Source organism: Oncorhynchus tshawytscha, linkage group LG10 (genome assembly GCF_018296145.1).
Source record: "Oncorhynchus tshawytscha isolate Ot180627B linkage group LG10, Otsh_v2.0, whole genome shotgun sequence".
NCBI classification, from domain to species: domain Eukaryota; kingdom Metazoa; phylum Chordata; class Actinopteri; order Salmoniformes; family Salmonidae; genus Oncorhynchus; species Oncorhynchus tshawytscha.
The window spans coordinates 66613819-66640526 of record NC_056438.1 but is presented as its reverse complement, the minus strand read 5'-3'; the positions used below and the strand labels follow the sequence as shown (position 1 = coordinate 66640526).

The 26708-nt window shown below is 43.3% G+C and overlaps 1 protein-coding gene across 1 annotated transcript; it reads left to right on the top strand.

Annotated features, from left to right (window-relative positions):
* The first annotated feature begins 109 nt into the window (after positions 1–109).
* LOC112260707 (zinc finger protein 572) lies at positions 110–22391 on the top strand. Its single transcript, XM_024436006.2, has 4 exons — positions 110–546; positions 20605–20726; positions 20869–20983; positions 21195–22391. The coding sequence occupies exons 1-4, from the start codon at positions 336–338 to the stop codon at positions 22334–22336; spliced, it is 1590 nt and encodes a 529-aa protein (XP_024291774.1). The 5' UTR covers positions 110–335; the 3' UTR covers positions 22337–22391.
* The last annotated feature ends 4317 nt before the right edge of the window (positions 22392–26708 follow it).

The window sequence follows — 26708 nt, the reverse complement described above, 5'->3', positions numbered from 1 at the left end:
TGTGTCGATAGATATGGCTGTCCTATACACTTTGGTATTTCACTTGCCAGTGCTAAACTCTGCCCATTTTGAAGGGCTTTTGCGGTCTCATATTTACGGTAATAAATACTTACGTCACAAGTTGAACGGAAGTGCGATTGCGCACGTATCTCCCTTTTGAACATTGTTGGAATTGATCAACATCTATTGCTTCAATCGATCTCTTAACAAATGCCAAATTGGACAAATAAAATTTACCATAGTGTGAGAAATTGAAATTAACGGATTGTTTATTGCACATTGGCTCGAGATTTGTAGACTATTTACTTAATCACAGAGAATACTGGTTGAACAAGATGGCCAGCTGCAATTTTCAGGCGCAGTTGGTCTCCTTAATGGAGGTTTTAGCTAAAGCAGCTGTAGCAGAAATAAACCAACGTGTAGATGATAGCTGTGCAGTTATACGTTTGGAAATGACCCAAAGCCAGCGAGATATTGATGTATTGAAAAGGAAGTGTCAAGTGATGGAGAGCGAGCTGAAGAAAACACAACGAGTCAGGAGAAAAGGTAGTTGATGACGTCTTATTCATGGTAATTTGATTGCTAGCACATTCAATAGACCAGGGATGGGCAACTAGCGGGGTCTCAATTTACTGTTTGAAGAGTTAGAATAGTAGAATACACAAGGTGAAATTGAGTTGTGCATCAGCAGTTGTCTTATGTCAGTCACTCAATCAGCCCATGTCAGCTAACATTTTTTTAGACTGGTAAATTAGTCTAGCCAGCAATTTAGAAAAGAAGATTGCAGTTTTGAAACTGCAGTAAAAGTGCAGTAACTGTTGTCAACTGTGGTATTTTGTGTGCAGTAATTGCAGAATAACTGCAGTTGAACTGCAAAATTACTGTAGTAAAAAAAGTGCTCTTTTGTTCACAGCATTTGCAGCATACTGCAGTTATACCGCATTCTAACTACCGTTATACTGCACTCTGACTGCAATCTTTTTCCATAAGAGCCTATCTAAACTTGTAGTAATCATGGTTGAATTACCGATGGAATCTGCATTGATTTTGTTAGTCACTCTCGCTCATATATCATATTAAAAACGGCAAATATTTCTCTCCACCCTATGGCAAAAAAAATGCAATTTTTTATTTATTTCACCTTTATTTACAAATGCGACCTGGCCAAGATAAAGCAAAGCAGTGCGACACAAACAACAACACAGAGTTACACATGTAATAAACAAACATACAGACATTAATACAATAGAAAAAATATATATACAGTGTGTGCAAATGAGGTAGGATAAGGGAGGTAAGGCAAGAAATAGGCCAGGGTGGCAAAAATAATGACAAAATAGCAATTAAACACTGGAGTGATAGATGCAAGTAGAGATACTGGGGTGCAAAGGAGCAAAATAAATAACAGTTTGGGGATGAGGTAGTTGGGCTATTTACAGATGGGCTATGTGCATGTGCAGTGATCTTTGAGCTGCTCTGACAGCTGGTGCTTAAATTTATTGAGGGAGATATGAGTTTCCAGCTTCAGTGATTTTTGCAGTTCGTTCCAGTCATTGGTAGCAGAGAACTGAAAGGAAAGGTGGCCAAAGTAGGAATTGGCTTTGGGGGTGACCAGTGAAATATACCTGCTGGAGCGCATGCTACAAGTGGGTGCTGCTATGGTGACCAGTGAGCTGAGATAAGGTGGGGCTTTACCTAGCAAAGACTTAAAGATGACCTGGAGCCAGTGGGTTTGGTGACGAGTATGAAGCGAGGGCCAGCCAACGAGAACGTACAGGTCGCAGTAATATGTAGTATATGGGCTTTGGTGACAAAACGATGCCACTGTGATAGACTGCATCCAATTTGCTGAGTAGAGTGTTGGAGGCTATTTTGTAAATGACATCGCCGAAGTCGAGGATCGGTAGGATGGTCAGTTTTACAAGGGTATGTTTGGCAGCATGAGTGAAGGATGCTTTGTTGCGAAATAGGAAGCCAATTCCAAATTTTATTTTGGATTGGATATCCTTAATGTGAGTCTGGAAGGAGAGTTTACAGTCTAACCAGACACCTAGGTATTTGTAGTTGTCCACATATTCTAAGTCAGAACCGTCCAGAGTAGTGATACTGGAGAGGCGGGCAGGTGTAGGCAGCGATCGGTTGAAGAGCATGGTGTCCAAAGAAGGACCAGAAGTATACAGAATGGTGTCATCTGCGTAGAGGTGGATCAGGGAATCACCAGTAGCAAGAGTGATATCGTTGATTTGTACAGAGAAGAGAGTTGGCCCGAGAATTGAACCCTGTGGCACTCCCATAGAGACTGCCAGAGGGCCGGACAACAGGCCCTCCGATTTGACACATTGAACTCTGTCTGAGAAGTAGTTGGTGAACTAGGCGAGGCAGTCATTTGAGAAACCAAGGCTGCTGAGTCTGCCGATAAGAACGTGGTGATTGACAGAGTCGAAAGCCTTGGCCAGGTTGATGAATACAGCTGCACAGTACTGTCTCTTATCGATGGCAGTTATGATATCGTTTAGGACCTTGTGTGGCTGAGGTGCACCCATGACCATCTCGGAAACCAGATTGCATAGCGGAGAAGTTACGGTGGGATTCGAAATGGTCGGTGATCTGTTTGTTAAATTTGGCTTTCGAAGACCTTAGAAAGGCATGGTAGGATAGATATAGGTCTGTAGCAGTTTGGTTCTAGAGTGTCACCCCCGTTGAAGAGGGAGATGACCGCGGCAGCTTTTCAATCTTTGGGGATCTCAGACAATACGAAAGAGAGGTTGAACAGGCTAGTAATAGGGGTTGCAGCAATTTCGGCAGATAATTTTAGAAAGAGAGGGTCCAGATTGTCTAGCCCGGCTGATTTGTAGGGGTCCACATTTTGCAGCTCTCTCAGAACATCAGCTATCTGGATTTGGGTGAAGGGGAAATGGGGAGGCTTGGGCAAGTTGCTGTGGGAGGTGCAGGGCTGTTGACTGGGTTAGGGGTAGCCTGGTGGAAAGCATGGCCAGCAGTAGAAAAATGCTTATTGAAAATCTCAATTATCGTGTATTTATCGGTGGTGACAGTGTTTCCTAGCCTCAGTGCAGTGGGCAGCTGGGAGGAGGTGCTCTTATTCTCCATGGACTTTACAGTGTCCCTGAACTTTTTGGAGTTTGTGCTATAGGATGCAAATTTCTGTTTGAAAAAGCTAGCCTTTGCTTTCCTAACTGCGTGTGTATATTGGTTCCTAACTTTCCTGAAAAGTTGCATATCGCGGGGGCTATTCAAATCAAATCAAATGTATTTATATAGCCCTTCGTACATCAGCTGATATCTCAAAGTGCTGTACAGAAACCCAGCCTAAAACCCCGAACAGCAAGCAATGTAGGTGTAGAAGCACGGTGGCTAGGAAAAACTCCCTAGAAAGGCCAAAACCTAGGAAGAAACCTAGAGAGGAACCAGGCTATGTGGGGTGGCCAGTCCTCATCTGGCTGTGCCGGGTGGAGATTATAACAGAACATGGCCAAGATGTTCAAATGTTCATAAATGACCAGCATGGTCAAATAATAATAAGGCAGAACAGTTGAAACTGGAGCAGCAGCACGGCCAGGTGGACTGGGGACAGCAAGGAGTCATCATGTCAGGTAGTCCTGGGGCATGGTCCTAGGGCTCAGGTCCTCCGAGAGAGAGAGAGAAAGAAAGAGAGAATGAGAGAATTAGAGAACACACACTTAGATTCACACAGGACACCGAATAGGACAGGAGAAGTACTCAAGATATAACAAACTGACCCTAGCCCCCCGACACAAACTACTGCAGCATAATTATTGGAGGCTGAGACAGGAGGGGTCAGGAGACACTGTGGCCCCATCCGAGGACACCCCCGGACAGGGCCAAACAGGAAGGATATAACCCCACCCACTTTGCCAAAGCACAGCCCCCACACCACTAGAGGGATATCTTCAACCACCAACTTACCATCCTGAGACAAGGCTGAGTATAGCCCACAAAGATCTCCGCCATGGCGCAACCCAAGGGGGGCCAACCCAGACAGGATGACCACATCAGTGAATCAACCCACTCAGGTGACGCACCCCTTCCAGGGACGGCATGAGAGAGCCCCAGTAAGCCAGTGACTCAGCCCCTGTAATAGGGTTAGAGGCAGAGAATCCCAGTGGAAAGAGGGGAACTGGCCAGGCAGAGACAGCAAGGGCGGTTCGTTGCTCCAGAGCCTTTCCGTTCACCTTCCCACTCCTGGGCCAGACTACACTCAATCATATGACCCACTGAAGAGATGAGTCTTCAGTAAAGACTTAAAGGTTGAGACCGAGTTTGCGTCTGACATGGGTAGGCAGACCGTTCCATAAAAATTGAGCTCTATAGGAGAAAGCCCTGCCTCCAGCTGTTTGCTTAGAAGTTCTAGGGACAATTAGGAGGCCTGCGTCTTGTGACCGTAGCGTACGTGTAGGTATGTACGGCAGGACCAAATCAGAGAGATAGGTAGGAGCAAGCCCATGTAATGCTTTGTAGGTTAGCAGTAAAACCTTGAAATCAGCCCTTGCTTTGACAGGAAGCCAGTGTAGAGAGGCTAGCACTGGAGTAATTTGATCAAATTCTTTGGTTCTAGTCAGGATTCTAGCAGCCGTATTTAGCACCAACTGAAGTTTATTTAGTGCTTTATCCGGGTAGCCGGAAAGTAGAGCATTGCAGTAGTCTAACCTAGAAGTGACAAAAGCATGGATTAATTTTTCTGCTTAATTTTTGGACAGAAAGTTTCTGATTGTTGCAATGTTACGTAGATGGAAAAAAGCTGTCCTTGAAATGGTCTTGATATGTTCTTCAAAAGAGAGATCAGGGTTCAGAGTAACGCCGAGGTCCTTCACAGTTTTATTTGAGACGACTGTACAACCATTAAGATTAATTGTCAGATTCAACAGAAGATCTCTTTGTTTCTTGGGACCTAGAACAAGCATCTCTGTTTTGTCCGAGTTTAAAAGTAGAAAGTTTGCAGCCATCCACTTCCTTATGTCTGAAACACATGCTTCTAGCAAGGGCAATTTTGGGGCTTCACCATGTTTCATTGAAATGTACAGCTGTGTGTCATCCGCATAGCAGTGAAAGTTAACATTATGTTTTCGAATAACATCCCCAAGAGGTAAAATATATAGTGAAAACAATAGTGGTCCTAAAACAGAACCTTGAGGAACACCGAAATTTACAGTTGATTTGTCAGAGGACAAACCATTCACAGAGACAAACTGATATCTTTCCGACAGATAAGATCTAAACCAGGCCAGAACTTGTCCGTGTAGACCAATTTGGGTTTCCAATCTCTCCAAAAGGATGTGGTGATTGATGGTATCAAAAGCAGCACTAAGGTCTAGGAGCACGAGGATCGATGCAGAGCCTCGGTCCGATGCCATTAAAATGTAATTTACCACCTTCACAAGTGCCGTCTCAGTGCTGTGATGGGGTCTAAAACCAGACTGAAGCATTTCGTATACAAATCTGTTGTTCTGCCCCTGAACAGGCAGTTAACCCACTGTTCCTAGGCCGTCATTGAAAATAAGAATTTGTTCTTAACTGACTTGCCTAGTAAAATAAAATTTTAAAAAATTTAAAAATACATTGTTTGTCTTCAGGAAGGCAGTAAGTTGCTGCGCAACAGCCTTTTCTAAAAATTTTGAGAGGAATGGAAGATTCGATATAGGCCGATAGTTTTTTATATTTTCTGGGTCAAGGTTTGGCTTTTTCAAGAGAGGCTTTATTACTGCCACTTTTAGTGAGTTTGGTACACATCCGGTGGATAGAGAGCCGTTTATTATGTTCAACATAGGAGGGCCAAGCACAGGAAGCAGCTCTTTCAGTAGTTTAGTTGGAATAGGGTCCAGTATGCAGCTTGAAGGTTTAGAGGCCATGATTATTTTCATCATTGTGTCAAGAGATATAGTACTAAAACACTTGAGCGTCTCTCTTGATCCTAGCTCCTGGCAGAGTTGTGCAGACTCAGGACAACTGAGCTTTGAAGGAATACACAGATTTAAAGAGGAGTCCGTAATTTGCTTTCTAATAATCATAATCTTTTCCTCAAACAAGTTCATGAATTTATCACTGCTAAAGTGAAAGTCATCCTCTCTTGGGGAATGCTGCTTTTTAGTTAGCTTTGCGACAGTATCAAAAAGGAATTTCGGATTGTTCTTATTTTCCTCAATTAAGTTAGAGAAATAGGATGATCGAGCAGCAGTAAGGGCTCTTCGGTTCTGCACGGTACTGTCTTTCCAAGCTAGTCGGAAGACTTCCAGTTTGGTGTGGCGCCATTTCCGTTCCAATTTTCTGGAAGCTTGCTTCAGAGCTCGGGTATTTTCTGTGTACCAGGGAGCTAGTTTCTTATGAGAAATGTTTTTAGTTTTTAGGGGTGCAACTGCATCTAGGGTATTGCGCAAGATTAAATTGAGTTCCTCAGTTAGGTGGTTAACTGATTTTTGTCCTCTGGCGTCCTTGGGTAGACAGAGGGAATCTGGAAGGACATCAAGGAATCTTTGTGTTGTCTGTGAATTTATAGCACGACTTTTGATGTTCCTTGGTTGGGGTCTGAGCAGATTATTTGTTGCAATTGCAAACGTAATAAAATGGTGGTCCGATAGTCCAGGATTATGAGGAAAAACATTAAGATCCACAACATTTATTCCATGGGACAAAACTAGGTCCAGCGTATGACTGTGACAGTGAGTGGGTCCAGAGACATGTTGGACAAAACCCACTGAGTCGATGATGGCTCCGAAAGCCTTTTGGAGTGGGTCTGTGGACTTTTCCATGTGAATATTAAAGTCACCAAAGATTAGAATATTATCTGCTATGACTACAAGGTCCGATAGGAATTCAGTGAACTCATTGAGGAACGCTGTATATGGCCCAGGAGGCCTGTAAACAGTAGCTATAAAAAGTGATTGAGTAGGCTGCATAGATTTCATGACTAGAAGCTCAAAAGACGAAAACGTCATTTTTTTCTTTGTAAATTGAAATTTGCTATCGTAAATGTTAGTAACACCTCCGCCTTTCCGGGATGCACAGGGGATATGGTCACTAGTGTAGCCAGGAGGTGAGGCCTCATTTAACACAGTAAATTCATCAGGCTTAAGCCATGTTTCAGTCAGGCCAAACACATCAAGATTATGATCAGTGATTAGTTCATTGACTATAATTGCCTTTGAAGTAAGGGATCTAACATTAAGTAGCCCTATTTTGAGATGTGAGGTATCATGATCTCTTTCAATAATGACAGGAATGGAGGTGGTCTTTATCCTAGTGAGATTGCTAAGGCGAACACCGCCATGTTTAGTTTTGCCCAACCTAGGTTGAGGCACAGACACGGTCTCAATGGTGATAGCTGAGCTGACTACACTGACTGTGCTAGTGGCAGACTCCACTAAGCTGGCAGGCTAGCTAACAGCCTGCTGCCTGGCCTGCACCCTATTTCATTGTGGAGCTAGAGGAGTTTAGAGCACTGTCTATGTTGGTAGATAAGATGAGAGCACCCCTCCAGCTAGGATGGAGTCCGTCACTCCTCAGCAGGTCAGGCTTGGTCCTGTTTGTGGGTGAGTCCCAGAAAGAGGGCCAATTATCTACAAATTCTATCTTTTGGGAGGGGCAGAAAACAGTTTTCTACCAGCGATTGAGTTGTGAGACTCTGCTGTAGAGCTCATCACTCCCCCTAACTGGGAGGGGGCCAGAGACAATTACTCGATGCCGACACATCTTTCTAGCTGATTTACACGCAGAAGCAATGTTGCGCTTGGTGATCTCTGACTGTTTCATCCTAACATCGTTGGTGCCGACGTGGATAACAATATCTCTATACTCTCTACACTCACCAGTTTTAGCTTTAGCCAGCAACATCTTCAGATTAGCCCCTGGTAAACAGTGTATGATCGCTGGATGATTCGTTTTAAGTCTATTACTGTGGGTAATGGAGTCGCCAATGACTAGAGTTTTCAATTTGTCAGAGCTAATGGTGGGAAGCTTCGGCGTCTCAGACCCCGTAACGAGAGGAGTAGAGACCAGAGAAGACTCGGCCTCTGACTCCGACTCGCTGCTTAATGGGGAAAACCGGTTGAAAACCGGTTGAAAGTTTCTGTCGGCTGAATGAGCGACACCGGTTGAGCGTTCCTACAGCATTTCCTTCCAGAAACCGTGAGAAAGTTGTCCGGCTGCGGGGACTGTGCCAGGGGATTTATACTACTATCTGTACTTACTGGTGGCACAGACGCTGTTTCATCCTTTCCTACACTGAAATTACCCTTGCCTAACGCCTGGTTATTCGATGCTGTACTTCCGGCGCCGACAGAGATGGCCGCCTCGCTTCGCGTTCCTAGGAAACTATGCAGTTTTTTGTTTTTTTTACGTGTTATTTCTTACATTAGTACCCCAGGTCATCTTAGGTTTCATTACATACAGTCGAGAAGAACTACTGAATATAAGATCAGCGTCAACTCACCATCAGTACGACCAAGAATATGTTTTTCGCGACGCGGATCCTGTGTTCTGCCTTACAAACAGGACAACGGAGTGGATTCCATGCAGCGACCCAAAAAAAACGACTCCGAAAAAGAGGGAAACGAGGCGGTCTTCTGGTCAGACTCCGGAGACGGGCACACCGTGCACCACTCCCTAGCATTCTTCTTGCCAATGTCCAGTCTCTTGACAACAAGGTTGATGAAATCCGAGCAAGGGTAGCATTCCAGAGGGTCATCAGAGACTGTAACGTTCTCTGCTTCACGGAAACATGGCTCACTGGAACGACGCTATCCGAGGTGGTGCAGCCAACGGGTTTCTCCACGCATCGCGCCGACAGAGACAAACATCTTTCTGGTAAGAAGAGGGGCGGGGGCGTATGCCTTATGACTAACGTGACATGGTGTGATGAAAGAAACATACAGGAACTCAAATCCTTCTGTTCACCTGATTTAGAATTCCTCACAATCAAATGTAGACCGCATTATCTACCAAGAGAATTCTCTTCGATTATAATCACAGCCGTATATATCCCCCCAAGCAGACACATCGATGGCTCTGAACGAACTTTATTTAACTCTCTGCAAACTAGAAATGATTTATCCGGAGGCTGCATTCATTGTAGCTGGGGATTTTAACAAGGCTAATCTGAAAACAAGACTCCCTAAATTTTATCAGCATATCGATTGCGCAACCAGGGGTGGAAAGACCTTGGATCATTGTTACTCTAACTTCCGCGACGCATATAAGGCCCTGCCCCGCCCCCCTTTCGGAAAAGCTGACCACGACTCCATTTTGTTGATCCCTGCCTACAGACAGAAACTAAAACAAGAAGCGTCAGACAACAACATTGACGAATACGCTGATTCGGTGTGCGAGTTCATTAGAACGTGCGTTGAAGATGTCATTCCCATAGCAACGATTAAAACATTCCCTAACCAGAAACCGTGGATTGATGGCAGCATTCGTGTGAAACTGAAAGCGCGAACCACTGCTTTTAATCAGGGCAAGGTGTCTGGTGACATGACTGAATACAAACAGTGCAGCTATTCCCTCCGCAAGGCTATTAAACAAGCTAAGCGTCAGTACAGAGACAAAGTAGAATCTCAATTCAACGGCTCAGACACAAGAGGCATGTGGCAGGGTCTACAGTCAATCACGGACTACAGGAAGAAATCCAGCCCAGTCACGGACCAGGATGTCTTGCTCCCAGGCAGACTAAATAACTTTTTGCCCGCTTTGAGGACAATACAGTGCCACTGACACGGCCTGCAATGAAAACATGCGGTCTCTCCTTCACTGCAGCCGAGGTGAGTAAGACATTTAAACGTGTTAACCCTCGCAAGGCTGCAGGCCCAGACGGCATCCCCAGCCGCGCCCTCAGAGCATGCACAGACCAGCTGGCCGGTGTGTTTACGGACATATTCAATCAATCCCTATACCAGTCTGCTGTTCCCACATGCTTCAAGAGGGCCACCATTGTTCCTGTTCCCAAGAAAGCTAAGGTAACTGAGCTAAACGACTACCGCCCGTAGCACTCACATCCGTCATCATGAAGTGCTTTGAGAGACTAGTCAAGGACCATATCACCTCCACCCTACCTGACACCCTAGACCCACTCCAATTTGCTTACTGCCCAAATAGGTCCACAGACGATGCAATCTCAACCACACTGCACACTGCCCTAACCCATCTGGACAAGAGGAATACCTATGTGAGAATGCTGTTCATCGACTACAGCTCGGCATTCAACACCATAGTACCCTCCAAGCTCGAGCCCGCCCTGTGCAACTGGGTACTGGACTTCCTGACGGGCCGCCCCCAGGTGGTGAGGGTAGGCAACAACATCTCCTCCCCGCTGATCCTCAACACTGGGGCCCCACAAGGGTGCGTTCTGAGCCCTCTCCTGTACTCCCTGTTCACCCACGACTGCGTGGCCACGCACGCCTCCAACTCAATCATCAAGTTTGCGGACGACACAACAGTGGTAGGCTTGATTACCAACAACGACGAGACGGCCTACAGGGAGGAGGTGAGGGCCCTCGGAGTGTGGTGTCAGGAAAATAACCACACTCAACGTCAACAAAACTAAGGAGATGATTGTGGACTTCAGGAAACAGCAGAGGGAACACCCCCTATCCACATCGATGGAACAGTAGTGGAGAGGGTAGCAAGTTTTAAGTTCCTCGGCATACACATCACAGACAAACTGAATTGGTCCACTCACACAGACAGCATCGTGAAGCCAGCGCCTAACCTCAGGAGGCTGAAGAAATTCGGTTGTCACCAAAAGCACTCACAAACTTCTACAGATGCACCGAGAGCATCCTGGCGGGCTGTATCACCGCCTGGTGGTGTCAACCGGAAAGGTCTGCACATCACCGGGGCAAACTACCTGCCCTCCAGGACACCTCACCACCCGATGTTACAGGAAGGCCATAAAGATCATCAAGGACATCAACCACCCGAGCCACTGCCTGTTCAATCATCCAGAAGGCGAGGTCAGTACAGGTGCATCAAAGCTGGGACCGAGAGACTGAAAAACAGCTTCTATGTCAAGGCCATCAGACTGTTAAACAGCCACCACTAACATTGAGTGGCTGCTGCCAACACACTGACAATGACACTGACTCAACTCCAGCCACTTTAATAATGGGAATTGATGGGAAATGATGTAAATATATCACTAGCCACTTTAAACAATGCTACCCTATATAATGTTACTTACCCTACATTATTCATCTCATATGCATACGTATATACTGTACTCTATATCATCGACTGCATCCTTATGTAATACATGTATCACTAGCCACTTTAACTATGCCACTTTGTTTACATACTCATCTCATATGTATATACTGTACTCGATACCATCTACTGTATCTTGCCTATGCTGCTCTGTACCATCACTCATTCATATATCCTTATGTACATATTCTTTATCCCCTTACACTGTGTATAAGACAGTAGTTTTGGAATTGTTAGTTAGATTACTTGTTGGTTATTACTGCATTGTCGGAACTAGAAGCACAAGCATTTCGCTACACTCGCATTAACATCTGCTAACCATGTGTATGTGACAAATAAAATTTGATTTGATTTGCTAATGTAGTGCGCCACAGGATGTTTTTGTGCTGGTCAAGGGCAGTTAGGTCTGGAGTGAACCAAGGGATATATCTGTTCCTGGTTCTACATTTTTTGAAAGTGGCATGCTTATTTAAGATGGTGAGGAAACCACTTTCAAAGAATAACCAGGCATCCTCTACTGACGGAATGAGGTAGAGGATGCTAACTGCATGTGTGGATGTGGATACGCAGACCCACCAGCCACTGCAGCCCCTCATTATGAGTTCAGAGTTTTTGTATCCCCCACCACATAAACATGATGCATAGCACTAACATTTTAGGCTTGAACAAATGTTGTGATGCAAAAATACTAGCAAAATGCATAGCACTCAGAATTAAAAGGATTTTACCAGGTATTGTTCATCCGGATCAGACAGGTTTTTTACATGGACGATACATTTGAGATAATATACGACAACTACTAGAAATAATAGAACATCATGAAACATATAAGAAGCCAGGAATGGTATTTATAGCAGATTTTGAAAAGGCATTTGATAAAGTAAGACAGGATTTTATCTATAAATGCCTGAATTTTTTCAATTTCGGTAGTTCTCTTATACACTGCTCAAAAAAATAAAGGGAACACTAAAATAACACATCCTAGATCTGAATGAATGAAATATTCTTATTAAATACTTTTTTCTTTACATAGTTGAATGTGCTGACAACAAAATCACACAAAAATGATCAATGTAAATCAAATTTATCAACCCATGGAGGTCTGGATTTGGAGTCACACTCAAAATTAAAGTGGAAAACCACACTACAGGCTGATCCACCTTTGATGCAATGTCCTTAAAACAAGTCAAAATGAGGCTCAGTAGTGTGTGTGGCCTCCACGTGCCTGTATGACCTCCCTACAACGCCTGGGCATGCTCCTGATGAGTTGGCGGATGGTCTCCTGAGGGATCTCCTCCCAGACCTGGACTAAAGCATCCGCCAACTCCTGGACAGTCTGTGGTGCAACGTGGCGTTGGTGGATGGAGTGAGACATGATGTCCCAGATGTGCTCAATTGGATTCAGGTCTGGGGAACTGGCGGGCCAGTCCATAGCATCAATGCCTTCCTCTTGCAGGAACTGCTGACACACTCCAGCCACATGAGGTCTAGCATTGTCTTGCACTAGGAGGAACCCAGGGCCAACCGCACCAGCATATGGTCTCACAATGGGTCTGAGGGTCTCATCTCGGTACCTAATGGCAGTCAGGCTACCTCTGGCGAGCACATGGAGGGCTGTGCGGCCCCCCGAAAGAAATGCCACCCCACACCATGACTGACCCACCGCCAAACCAGTCATGCTGGAGGATGTTGCAGGCAGCAGAACGTTCTCCACGGCATCTCCAGACTCTGTCACGTCTGTCACATGTGCTCAGTGTGAACCTGCTTTCATCTGTGAAGAGCACAGGGCGCCAGTGGCGAATTTGCCAATCTTGGTGTTCTCTGGCAAATGCCAAACGTCCTGCACGGTGTTGGGCTGTAAGCACAACCCCCACCTGTGGACGTTGGGCTCTCATACCGCCTTCATGGAGTCTGTTTCTGACCGTTTGAGCAGACATATGCACATTTGTGGCCTGCTGGAGGTCATTTTTCAGGGCTCTGGCAGTGCTCCTCCTGCTCCTCCTTGCACAAATGCGGAGGTAGCGGTACTGCTGCTGGGTTGTTGCCCTCCTACGGCCTCCTCCACATCTCCGGATGTACTGGCCTGTCTCCTGGTAGCGCCTCCATGCTCTGGACACTACGCTGACAGACACCGCAAACCTTCTTGCCACAGCTCGCATTGATGTGCCATCCTGCATGAGCTGCACTACCTGAGCCACTTGTGTGGGTTGTAGACTCCGTCTCATGCTACCACTACAGTGAAAGCACCGCCAGCATTCAAAAGTGACCAAAACATCAGCCAGAAAGCATAGGAACTGAGAAGTGGTCTGTGGTCACCACCTGCAGAACTCCTTTATTGGGGGTGTCTTGCTAATTGCCTATAATTTCCACCTGTTGTCTATTCCATTTGCACAACAGCATGTGACATTTATTGTCAATCAGTGTTGCTCCCTAAGTGGACAGTTTGATTTCACAGAAGTGTGATTGACTTGGAGTTACATCGTGTTGTTTAAGTGTTCCCTTTATTTTTTTGAGCAGTGTAAATAAAATGGGTAAAAATAATGTATAGCAACCCCAGGTGTAAAATAGTAAATAACGGCTCCTTCTCAGAGAGTTTAGAATTGTCAAGAGGAGGTAAACGAGGGTGTTCACTGTCACCATATCTATTCGTCATGGCCATTAAAATGCTAGCTATTAAAATCAGATCTAATAACAATATTAGAGGATTAGAAATCCAAGGCTTAAAAACAAAGGTGTCCATGTATGCCGATGACTCAAGTCTTATGTTAAGTCCGCAAGCTAGATCCCTGCAATGTATCATTAAAATCTAGATAACTTTTCTGTACTCTCTGGACTAAAACCTATTGGACCCTTAAAAAATACAACTTTTACATTACCCTGCAGCTTACCTATAAAATGGGCTGATGGTGAAGTAGACATACTCGGGTATTCATATCACAAAAGATATAAATAAGCTCTCCACAATGAATTTCAATAGAAAACTTGTAAAAATAGACAAGATCCTGCAACCATGTAGAGGTAAATACCTGTCTATATATGGAAAAATTGGCCTGATTAACTCCTTAATCATATCTCAGTTTACTCACTTACTTTTGGCGCTGCCTAGTCCTGGTGATTCGTTTTTCAAATCATATGAGCAAAGAAATTTGCTTTATCTGGGACGCTAAACCAGACAAAATAAAACAAGCCTATCTATATAATGAATATGAATTGGGTGGGTTGAGATTATTAAATATAAAAGCACTAAACCTCCCTCTAAAAGCTTCACTCATTCAAAAGTTTTATTTGAACCCTAAATGGTTCTCAAGTAGATAAATAAGAAAAGCTCATCCATTGTTTAAAAATAGCCTTTTTGCCTTTGTGCAGATTGCCATGTCTCATTTTCAATTAATTGGAAATTATACTTTTTTCAAAGTATGACTTTTTCAAACAAGCATTGCAAAGCTGGCTACAATTTAAATTTCATCCCCCTGAAAAGATAGAACAAATATTATGGCTGAATTAAATGTGCTGGTTGATAAAATACCTGTATTTTTGGGAAAGATGTTTGAAAGGGGTATTTTGTTCTTAAATTATATTGTAAATTGTAATGGTAGAGTTATGTCCTTCATGGAGTTATCAGAATTGTACGGGAAGGTCTGTTCAATCCAAGAGTACAACCAATTGATTACAGCATTGCCCCAAAAATGGAGGAGGCGGGTGGCAGCGGGAGGAGGTAGGTGGCAGCAGGAGGAGGTAGGGAAATGGTCTGTCTGCCCAATATAAAGGATCAAAACTGGCGGAGGAATAAAAATAGTAGCATAAATAGGAAAGTATACCAGTTTCTTTTGAGGACCAGGATGTTGACAACTGTGCCATACAGATGTCAAAATAGTTGGGAAGAGATGTTTGATGTACCGATTCCATGGTACAGGGTGTATGAGTTGATACAGTGCCTTGCGAAAGTATTCGGCCCCCTTGAACTTTGCAACCTTTTGCCACATTTCAGGCTTCAAACATAAAGATATAAAACTGTATTTTTTTGTGAAGAATCAACAAGTGGGACACAATCATGAAGTGGAACGACATTTATTGGATATTTCAAACTTTTTTAACAAATCAAAAACTGAAAAATTGGGCATGCAAAATTATTCAGCCCCTTTACTTTCAGTGCAGCAAACTCTCTCCAGAAGTTCAGTGAGGATCTCTGAATGATCCAATGTTGACCTAAATGACTAATGATGATAAATACAATTCACCTGTGTGTAATCAAGTCTCCGTATAAATGCACCTGCACTGTGATAGTCTCAGAGGTCCGTTAAAAGCGCAGAGAGCATCATGAAGAACAAGGAACACGCCAGGCAGGTCCGAGATACTGTTGTGAAGAAGTTTAAAGCCGGATTTGGATACAAAAAGATTTCCCAAGCTTTAAACATCCCAAGGAGCACTGTGCAAGCGATAATATTGAAATGGAAGGAGTATCAGACCACTGCAAATCTACCAAGACCTGGCCGTCCCTCTAAACTTTCAGCTCATGCAAGGAGAAGACTGATCAGAAATGCAGCCAAGAGGCCCATGATCACTCTGGATGAACTGCAGAGATCTACAGCTGAGGTGGGAGACTCTGTCCATAGGACAACAATCAGTCGTATATTGCACAAATCTGGCCTTTATGGAAGAGTGGCAAGAAGAAAGCCATTTCTTAAAGATATCCATAAAAAGTGTCGTTTAAAGTTTGCCACAAGCCACCTGGGAGACACACCAAACATGTGGAAGAAGGTGCTCTGGTCAGATGAAACCAAAATGGAACTTTTTGGCAACAATGCAAAACGTTATGTTTGGCGTAAAAGCAACACAGCTCATCACCCTGAACACACCATCCCCACTGTCAAACATGGTGGTGGCAGCATCATGGTTTGGGCCTGCTTTTCTTCAGCAGGGACAGGGAAGATGGTTCAAATTGATGGGAAGATGGATGGAGCCAAATACAGGACCATTCTGGAAGAAAACCTGATGGAGTCTGCAAAAGACCTGAGACTGGGACGGAGATTTGTCTTCCAACAAGACAATGATCCAAAACATAAAGCAAAATCTACAATGGAATGGTTAAAAAATAAACATATCCAGGTGTTAGAATGGCCAAGTCAAAGTCCAGACCTGAATCCAATCGAGAATCTTTGGAAAGAACTGAAAACTGCTGTTCACAAATGCTCTCCATCCAACCTCACTGAGCTCGAGCTGTTTTGCAAGGAGGAATGGGAAAAAATTTCAGTCTCTCGATGTGCAAAACTGATAGAGACATACCCCAATCGACTTACAGCTGTAATCGCAGCAAAAGGTGGCGCTACAAAGTATTAACTTAAGGGGGCTGAATAATTTTGCACGCCCAATTTTTCAGTTTTTGATTTGTTAAAAAAGTTTGAAATATCCAATAAATGTCGTTCCACTTCATGATTGTGTCCCACTTGTTGTTGATTCTTCACAAAAAAATACAGTTTTATATCTTTATGTTTGAAGCCTGAAATGTGGCAAAAGGTCGCAAAGTTCAAGGGGGCCGAATACTTTCGCAAGGCACTGTATATAAAACAACGCAAGATTTAAGACTGTGCTTTTCAGCTAAAATTATTACATAGAATTCTTGCCAAGAACAAAATGTTGAATATTTGGGTCATAAAATCATTGAAGCTCTGCAGATTTTGTTGTGAGGACACAGAATCAATAGACCATTTATTTTGGTATTACCCTCAGGTAGCCTGTTTCTGGTCTCAGGTTCAGGAATGGCTGAAAATACCTAGCATTGATCTACAATTGACCCTAGAAATAGTACTGTTAGGAGATCTGGAGAGACCGGGTCAGTCAATTAATAATATACTAATACTCTTAGTAAAAGTATTTATCCTCAACACGCAATCTGTAGATTCTATTCGATTTGATAGATTGAAATTGTACGTTAAACATCATAGCATAGTTGAAAGATATGTGATTCGTAGAAACACAAAGTGGGTGGCCAGCAGAGATAGATGGGATGGGCTGAGGGAAGCTGAGGGTTGGGATGGGATGGGCTGAGGGAAGCTGAGGGTTGGGATGGGATGGGTTGAGGGAAGCTGAGGGTGACCAGCAGAGAGAGATGGGATGGGCTGAGGGAAACTGAAGGTTGGTATGTGGAATTGGAGACAAGTGGGAGTGGAGTTTCTGTGAGAGAGAGGATGATGGTCAAAAGATAAAGGGGGAAAAAAGTCCAAATAAAACATAATAAAAGTACATTTGAATGACACTAAGTGGCAGTGTTTTTACAACTAATGCCGGGTTTGCCTGAGGCTGATGCCGTGCAGGTGTTTGTACACGTGCATATACACACACTCTCATTCAAATAAACACATACATGTAATAGTGCCAGACATGCACACAAACATATACATTTGGCATTGCTGTTATGATTTCAGTTGTCCTTGATGTCCTTTGTTTTAAATGTATTATTTTGTTTTATTTTTATTGCATTATTGTTTGCTGTTTTCTTCTGTCTTTTCCTTTTTTCTCTTTAGTTCATTATCTTGGTTGTTGGTGCATTGGGGGTTCTTGGGGTTGTGGAATTAAATTAATTTTTCATTTTTCTTCCGGGGGGCTGTGGGAGGGGTCTTGAATGGTTGAGGGACAGCTATTGGGGAACTGTGGGGGGGGGAGGGGGGATCTTGGAGGGTTCGGGTTTCACAAGATTGTGATCATGAAAAAGGAAACTATGACATAAGGATGGCTCTGTTGTGGAAAGACTGATACATGTTTGATAGTGTCTTGATGCTGTATTGTTTGTCCTTCATGTTCTAATACTTTAATGCTACCCCTTTCTTGTGTTTTTTGTAATAAATAAAAAATAAAATCTTGTGTTGCAATTCTGATGTACAATAATACCTTTCAGCGTTTTGGCAGTTTCATCTCACCAACAAATAAACATACAAACGGCTTGTGAGGAGTGCTTCGTGAACAAGCACAACACAGTATTTTTTAAAAACCAGTTAAAAGTCTCCATTCTCTTTTACTCCTCAGTTGTGTTTACTTCACATTTAGATAGCTAATGTAATGGATTTGTTTGCCAGCGCAAGTTTAGATAGCACTAGCTGTATTATGACGTTTCAGTTCGCTAGGTGTATACAGTGGGGCAAAAAAAGTATTTAGTCAGCCACCAATTGTGCAAGTTCTCCCACTTAAATAGATGAGAGAGATGCCATTAATACAGGTAATACATTTTCATCATAGGTACACTTCAACTATGACAGACAAAATGAGAAAAAAAATCCAGAAAATCTCATTGTAGGATTTTTAATGAATTTATTTGCAAATTATGGTGGAAAATAAGTATTTGGTCACCTACAAACAAGCAAGATTTCTGGCTCTCACAGACCTGTAACTTCTTCTTTAAGAGGCTGCTTTGTCCTCCACTCGTTACCTGTATTAATGGCATCTGTTTGAACTTGTTATCAGTATAAAAGACACCTGTCCTCAACCTCAAACAATCACACTCCAAACTCCACTATGGCCAAGACCAAAGCGCTGTCAAAGGACACCAGAAACAAAATTGTAGACCTGCACCAGGCTGGGAAGACTGAATCTGCAATAGGTAAGCACACTGATAATCTCCCTCGATCTGGGGCTCCACGCAAGATCTCACCCCATGGGGTCAAAATGATCACAAGAACGGTGAGCAAAAATCCCAGAACCACACTGGGGGACCTAGTGAATGACCTGCAGAGAGCTGGGACAAAAGTAACAAAGCCTACCATCAGTAACACACTACGCCGCCAGGGACTCAAATCCTGCAGTGCCAGACATGTCCCCCTGCTTAAGCCAGTTGGAGGACAAAGAATGCTGAGTTGCATCCAAAGAACACCATACATCATGCTTTGGAGCTGTTTTTCTGCAAAGGGACCAGGACGACTGATCCGTGTAAAGGAAAGAATGAATGGGGCCATGTATCATGAGATTTTGAGTGAAAACCTCCTTCCATCAGCAAGGGCATTGAAGATGAAACATGGCTGGGTCTTTCAGCATGACAATGATCCCAAACACACTGCCTGGGCAACGAAGGAGTGGCTTCGTAAGAAGCATTTCAAGGTCCTGGAGTGGCCTAGCCAGTCTCCAGATCTCAACCCCATAGAAAATCTTTGGAGGGAGTTGAAAGTCCGTGTTGCCCAGCAACAGCCCCAAAACAGCACTGCTCTAGAGGAGATCTGCATGGAGGAATGGGCCAAAATACCAGCAACAGTGTGTGAAAACCTTGTGAAGACTTACAGAAAACGTTTGACCTCTGTCATTGCCAACAAAGTATTGAGATAAACTTTTGTTATTGACCAAGTACTTATTTTCCACCATAATTTGCAAATTAATTAATTAAAAATCCTACAATGTGATTTTCTGGATTTTTTTTTTCTCATTTTGTCTGTCATAGTTGAAGTGTACCTATGATGAAAATTACAGGCCTCTCTCATCTTTTTAAGTGGGAGAACTTGTAATTGGTGGCTGACTAAATACTTTTTTGCCCCACTGTATCTACAGCATGGGTATACCTCTGGCTGACGTTGACATCTCCATGCATGCACCTTATCAAAATATGACTAATTCAATATTGCACCATCCCATTCTCTGGGTTCTGTCTGCAATCATAACATTTTGTATCTACCAGGAATAATGAATCATAACCAGTAGTATATACCAGGAATAATGAATCATAACCATTAGTTGTGAGGCTGTTGGTAAAATTGAATAAAGGCAGAGTCAGGCGCAGGACACAGTTCTGAGTAATAATCCACGATTTACTCAATAAATGGTAAGATTCCAAAAAGGAACATATACAATAAACTAAAGCACAAACAACGAGAACCCACATGACAAACAATAACGCACAAAACAGAGAAGGGAATCAGAGGGTTAAATAATGAACATAATTAATGGAATGGAAACCAGGTGTGTAAATAATCAAGACAAAACGAAAATGAAACATGGGATCGGTGGTATCTAGCAAGGTGAGGATGTGTTGTAGCTGAGGCGGTGTGTGAAAACAATCGGGTGCAACTTTGCTAAACTGCGCATAGTAAGTGTATCTTTCCTAGTTGAAAGATTCTTTCTCGCTTATAAAAGTTACGTTCTGAAGGTTTCCAAAACCGTATGGCAAGTGAGGCATATTTGCGTAGACAGTGTGTTGGGATTAAACAGCGCATTGGAATTGTAGTTCATATGGAGCCAGCTCTGGTTCGTCCCATCAGCTGAGAACCCAAAAGGGGGACTGGCTGTAAACTGGCTATGCCCCCTTGGGTTCTTGAGAGCTATTTGATTGCACCATGGAACAACTGGGGACAAAAATGTGTGATTATCCCTGATATTTCATTGAATACAATTATATTCCAGGTTTTTACCCCATGGCATCAGAGAGATCTTCATATCCAGTCAAGATTGTTTTGAACAGGCAGAGGAGTAGCTCACAGTGCAGAGATGAAGAGCTGGCTGTTGAAGAAGACTCTCAACCCCAGGTGTGATACATCACATTTGACATCTATGATCAATTCTGATATTGGATTATCAAGAGATTTTATTGCTTTTGTGTGATTCATGAGTATGAAAAGGGTTAGATATGCTGTGTGTCCAGAGTAATAACCTCAGTCCCTGTTACAGCCTACAGATGCAGAGCAGAGAGTGGAGACTGAATCCATACTGATCAAAGATGAGGAGACAGCAGAGGACGTGTGGAAGACTGACCCTCAGGAAGAGCTCAGGATCACTGGAGAGGGTGGGTGTGACCATAAGGGGTACTGCTCTGTCTATGGAAGACTGTGTGGGTGTGGTGGTATACACGTTCCAAATCGCTGCATTGGGGTTGGGTGTTTTGTGTTCTGGCATATGGAGTGCATGGACACACAGTCAGTTCAAAAGCAGTCATGTTTTGCAACTGTTATGGGTCTTTTGTAATGTTTAATTTATGTTGATCCCCAAATCATTAGAGTCTGGTTCCAAGCCTGGGAAACCACCATCCTTTGAGCAACAGCACTGTGATGAGGACTTCATCACACAACCCAATATATCTCCCAGAGACTCCGTGGAACATTACCCCAATTCTGATCGTCCAGAGGAACCAGGAACACCCCGGCTCGCATCTACAGAGGTGTTCAGTACAGAGCAGCACCGGCCAGACGAGGACGACGACTCATTAGACCTAGTGATGGTGAAGGATGAGAAAGAGGAGGAGTTAGATCAGACCACGGTCCTGACAGGATCTGACCAGTTTGTTATGGATGAGTCTGATGGGCAGCTGTGGACCTCTGTGGGTCCAGGCAGAGACACTGACCCTGATGGCCACCCAGATTTCTCTTTTCATTCCACAGAAGAGTACTCCCAGAATATCTCAATGGTCCCATCTCATAGTGGGCTGCCATCTGTTCCTACTATGACAGATGAAGTAGGGCCATCGCTTCACTCTTCTATATGGAAACCACATGCTAACATGTTCAGTGCAGCAAAACACATGACAAGACATGTCAGGACATTGGCTGATGAGACTAGACAACAGATGCCAGAGGGACAGAGCAGTGAGATGCTGAACTCAAATAATGAAGGAATTAGTTCAGCTCTACAGCCAAGGCAGCATCAATACAGGGCTTCAGAAGCAACAGTGAGATTGAGTGAGTGCACGACAGGGTCAAACATGGCCACCACCTCTACCTTCTCTGGATACAGCCTGAGTCACAGTAGTTTTAACATGGTGAAGAGAATGAGGAGTCAGTGGAGATCAGGCGGCACCACCGAGAGACGCTTCAGCTGCACCTTCTGTGGTAAGAGCTTCCAGCGTTTCAGCGAGCTCAAAGTACACCTCCGGAGTCACACCGGAGAGAAACCGTACACCTGCGAACAGTGTGGCAGGAGTTTTACCCAGCAGTGCAACTTGATCAGACATGCTCTGGTCCACACCGGGGAGAAGCCCTACAAGTGCACACAGTGTGGGAAATGCTTCACCCAGCGCTCCAAAATGAAGTCACATCAAAGAACTCACATAGGGGAGAGTCCAGTGTCTCAATACGGGGCACCCACATACCCTGCGGATCCACAAACAAGTTTAATGTTGTCTCAGAACAGATGGAACAAATAGTTCATAATCATATCATTTTTCTTTAACACTTTCTACAGTGCCTTGCGAAAGTATTCGGCCCCCTTGAACTTTGCGACCTTTTGCCACATTTCAGGCTTCAAACATAAAGATATAAAACTGTATTTTTTTGTGAAGAATCAACAACAAGTGGGACACAATCATGAAGTGGAACGACATTTATTGGATATTTCAAACTTTTTTAACAAATCAAAAATTGAAAAATTGGGCATGCAAAATTATTCAGCCCCTTTACTTTCAGTGCAGCAAACTCTCTCCAGAAGTTCAGTGAGGATCTCTGAATGATCCAATGTTGACCTAAATGACTAATGATGATAAATACAATTCACCTGTGTGTAATCAAGTCTCCGTATAAATGCACCTGCACTGTGATAGTCTCAGAGGTCCGTTAAAAGCGCAGAGAGCATCATGAAGAACAAGGAACACGCCAGGCAGGTCCGAGATACTGTTGTGAAGAAGTTTAAAGCCGGATTTGGATACAAAAAGATTTCCCAAGCTTTAAACATCCCAAGGAGCACTGTGCAAACGATAATATTGAAATGGAAGGAGTATCAGACCACTGCAAATCTACCAAGACCTGGCCGTCCCTCTACACTTTCAGCTCATACAAGGAGAAGACTGATCAGAGATGCAGCCATGAGGCCCATGATCACTCTGGATGAACTGCAGAGATCTACAGCTGAGGTGGGAGACTCTGTCCATAGGACAACAATCAGTCGTATATTGCACAAATCTGGCCTCTATGGAAGAGTGGCAAGAAGAAAGCCATTTCTTAAAGATATCCATAAAAAGTGTTGTTTAAAGTTTGCCACAAGCCACCTGGGAGACACACCAAACATGTGGAAGAAGGTGCTCTGGTCAGATGAAACCAAAATTTAACTTTTTGGCAACAATGCAAAATGTTATGTTTGGCGTAAAAGCAACACAGCCCATCACCCTGAACACACCATCCTCACTGTCAAACATGGTGGTGGCAGCATCATGGTTTGGGCCTGCTTTTCTTCAGCAGGGACAGGGAAGATGGTTAAAATTGATGGGAAGATGGATGGAGCCAAATACAGGACCATTCTGGAAGAAAACCTGATGGAGTCTGCAAAAGACCTGAGACTGGGACAGAGATTTGTCTTCCAACAAGACAATGATCCAAAACATAAAGCAACATTTACAATGGAATGGTTCAAAAATAAACATCCGTTTTTGATTTGTTAAAAAAGTTTGAAATATCCAATAAATGTCATTCCACTTCATGATTGTGTCCCACTTGTTGTTGATTCTTCACAAAAAAATTACAGTTTTATATCTTTATGTTTGAAGCCTGAAATGTGGCAAAAGGTCGCAAAGTTCAAGGGGGCCGAATACTTTCGCAAGGCACTGTATGTGAAAATGTGGTACAGAAAGTATTTTGAGACATGTTGATAAGCTTTTTCTTCCAATTTATTTGCGAAATGATTTTCATGTTTGACTCTTGTCTGCTCCTCGTTTTCATTTTAACAACTTATTTACAACTGGTAACAATGTGTATTTCTACCACAAAATCATAAAACCATATTATATTCAATCAAACTGATTTAATGAACGAGTCAATCTGCACTTTTAGATCAATAATACAGTGCCTTTGGAAAGTATTCAGACCCCTTGACTTTTTCCACATTTTGTTAGGTTACAGCCTTTTTCTAAAATTGATTAAATTTTAAAAAAATCTCAGCAATCTACACAAAATACCCCATAATGCCAAAGTGAAAACAGATTTTTAGATTTTGCGAAGTAAAATAAAAAATAAAAACACATACCTTATTTTTATAAGTATTCAGACCTTTTTCTATGTTACTCGAAATTGAGCTCAAGTACATCCTGTTTCCATTGACCATCCTTGAGATGTTTCTACCACTTCATTGGATTTCACCTGTGGTAAATTCAATTGATTGGACATGATTTGGAAAGGCACACACCTGTCTATATGTCCACAGTGGAAAGTGCATGCCAGTGCAATAACCAAGCCACGAGGTTGAAGGAATTGTCCGTAGAGCTCCGAGACAGGATTGTGTCGAGGCATAGATCTGGGGAAGGGTACCAAAACATTTCTAAAGCATTGAAGGTCCCCAAGAACACACTGGCCTCCATCATTCTTAAATGGAAGAAGTTTGGAACCACCAAGACTCTTCCTAGAGCTTGCCGCCCGGCCAAAGGGAGGTGACCAAGAACCCGATAGTCACTCAGAGTTCTAGAGTTCCTCTGTGGAGATGGGAGAACCTTCCAGAAGGACAACAATCTCTGCAGCACTCCACCAATCAGGCCTTTATGGTAGAGTGGCCAGACGGAAGCCACTCCTCAGTTAAAGGCACATGACAGCCCGCTTGGAGTTTGGCAAAAGGCACCTAAAGACTCTCAGTCCATGAGAAACAAGATTCTCTCGTCTGATGGAACCAAGATTGAACTCTTTGGCCTGAATGCCAAGCGTGACATCTGGAGTAAACCTGGAACCATCCCTATGGTGAAGCATGGTGGTGGCAGCATGCCTTGGGGATGATTTTCAGCGACAGGGACTGGGAGACTAGTCAGGATCGAGGCAAAGATGAACGGAGCAAAGTACAAAGAGATCCTTGATGAAAACCTGCTCCAGAGCGCTCGGGACCTCAGACTGGGGTGAAGGGTCAACTTATATTTAGGACAACGACCCTAAGCACACAGCCAAGACAACTAAGGAGAGGTTTTGGGACAAGTCTCTGAATGTCTTTGAGTGGCCCAGCCAGAGCCCGATCTCTGGAGAGACCTGAAAATAGCTGTGATGCAACACTCCCCATCCAACCTGACCGAGCTTGAATGGATCTGCAGAGAAGAATGGGAGAAAACCCCCAAATACAGTTGTGCCAAGCTTGTAGCGGCATACCCAAGACGACTCGAGGCTGTAATCACTGCCAAAGGTGCTTCAACAAAGTACTGAGTAAAGGATCTGAGACCTTATGTAAATGTCATATTTCAGTTTTTTATATTTTATAAATTAGGTACAATTTCTAAAAACTGTTTTTGCTTTGTCATTTTGGGGTATTGTGTGTAGATTGATGAGGGGAAAAAACGATTTAATACATTTTAGAACAAGGCTGTAATGTAACAAAATGTGGAAAAAGTCAAGTGGTCTGAATACTTTCCAAAGGCACTCTATATAGGAGCCATTTAGTATGTGTTGTTTAGTTAGTATTTGACTATCTGGGATGTCACTTCTTGCCACAAGGGACAGTCATATCAGGTCAAGTTAATAACTAAATTAATTAGGATTTTCTGAGTTATATTTTGAAGTTACTATGCTGCCTTAAAATGCCTTATGTAGTCTCAAAACTAGGCAATAAAATATTTATTTCAGTCAAATAGGCTATACATGTTCATACGACTTTACATTTTACATCTGGAAACTACACTTTTACTGTGAACATTGTCTAAACTGACACCACTGATCATCTTAATCGAGGCTCATTACATATTGGAGATGGCTAAATAGATAAGAGAAATAGATTGATATGATTGGTAGTTTGTATGATTTACTGGTTCATTGATTTGTCAATCAGAGGCGGAGATAATTAGGGAGATATATAGAAAGAGAACGCAAGAGAGAAAGAGAGAGTAGGAAGTCAACAGGGGAAGTTTAGGTGTTTCTTGCATTATCACTTGCTGCTGCTTGGTTGTGCTGGTGCAGAGTGAAGGTAGGAACAGTCTTAACTCTCTTTCTTATTCTTTGTTTTTACCTCAGTCACCCCGGAACTCATGAGGAGTAACAATGACAGTGTGTTAGGGGTGGGATGGTCGGGGTCAGGGGTATAAAGCGGTGGGGTCAGGCTTAGAGGCTTCATGTTCTACAACAGGCCTGTAGTCAAAATAACATGAAATTCAATTGACTTCCACTGTAGTGAGAGGGCCAAAATGTCAGAGGGAGGAGAGGGCCTCTATCAGTCACAGAACAGCCAGAGCCGTGGTTAGGGGTGTCGGGGTGTCCATCAACATACTCATACACATTTTGATACATATTGTGAATGAAGTTTTATAGTTACGAGGTGACATCTCGCTCCTTGCATACCTTCAAAAATGATTCGGCAATCATCATTTTTTCTAAACTGTTTTGACCATAATCTTAAACAATAAATGACGTATGACTAAATAAAAATCCACCGCTGTCGAACCGTTTAAAATGTCTTTAGAAATGTCTCCTATGTTTCCATTACACGTCACAATGTTGCGACATTGCTTTTGTCGAATAAACCTGGGTCAATGGAATCCTGCCTAATGTATACACACACAGACACACATGCAATCATAATTCACTTACTCTCACAAAGATACAGGCAACAGCCAAAGTAATGGAAAC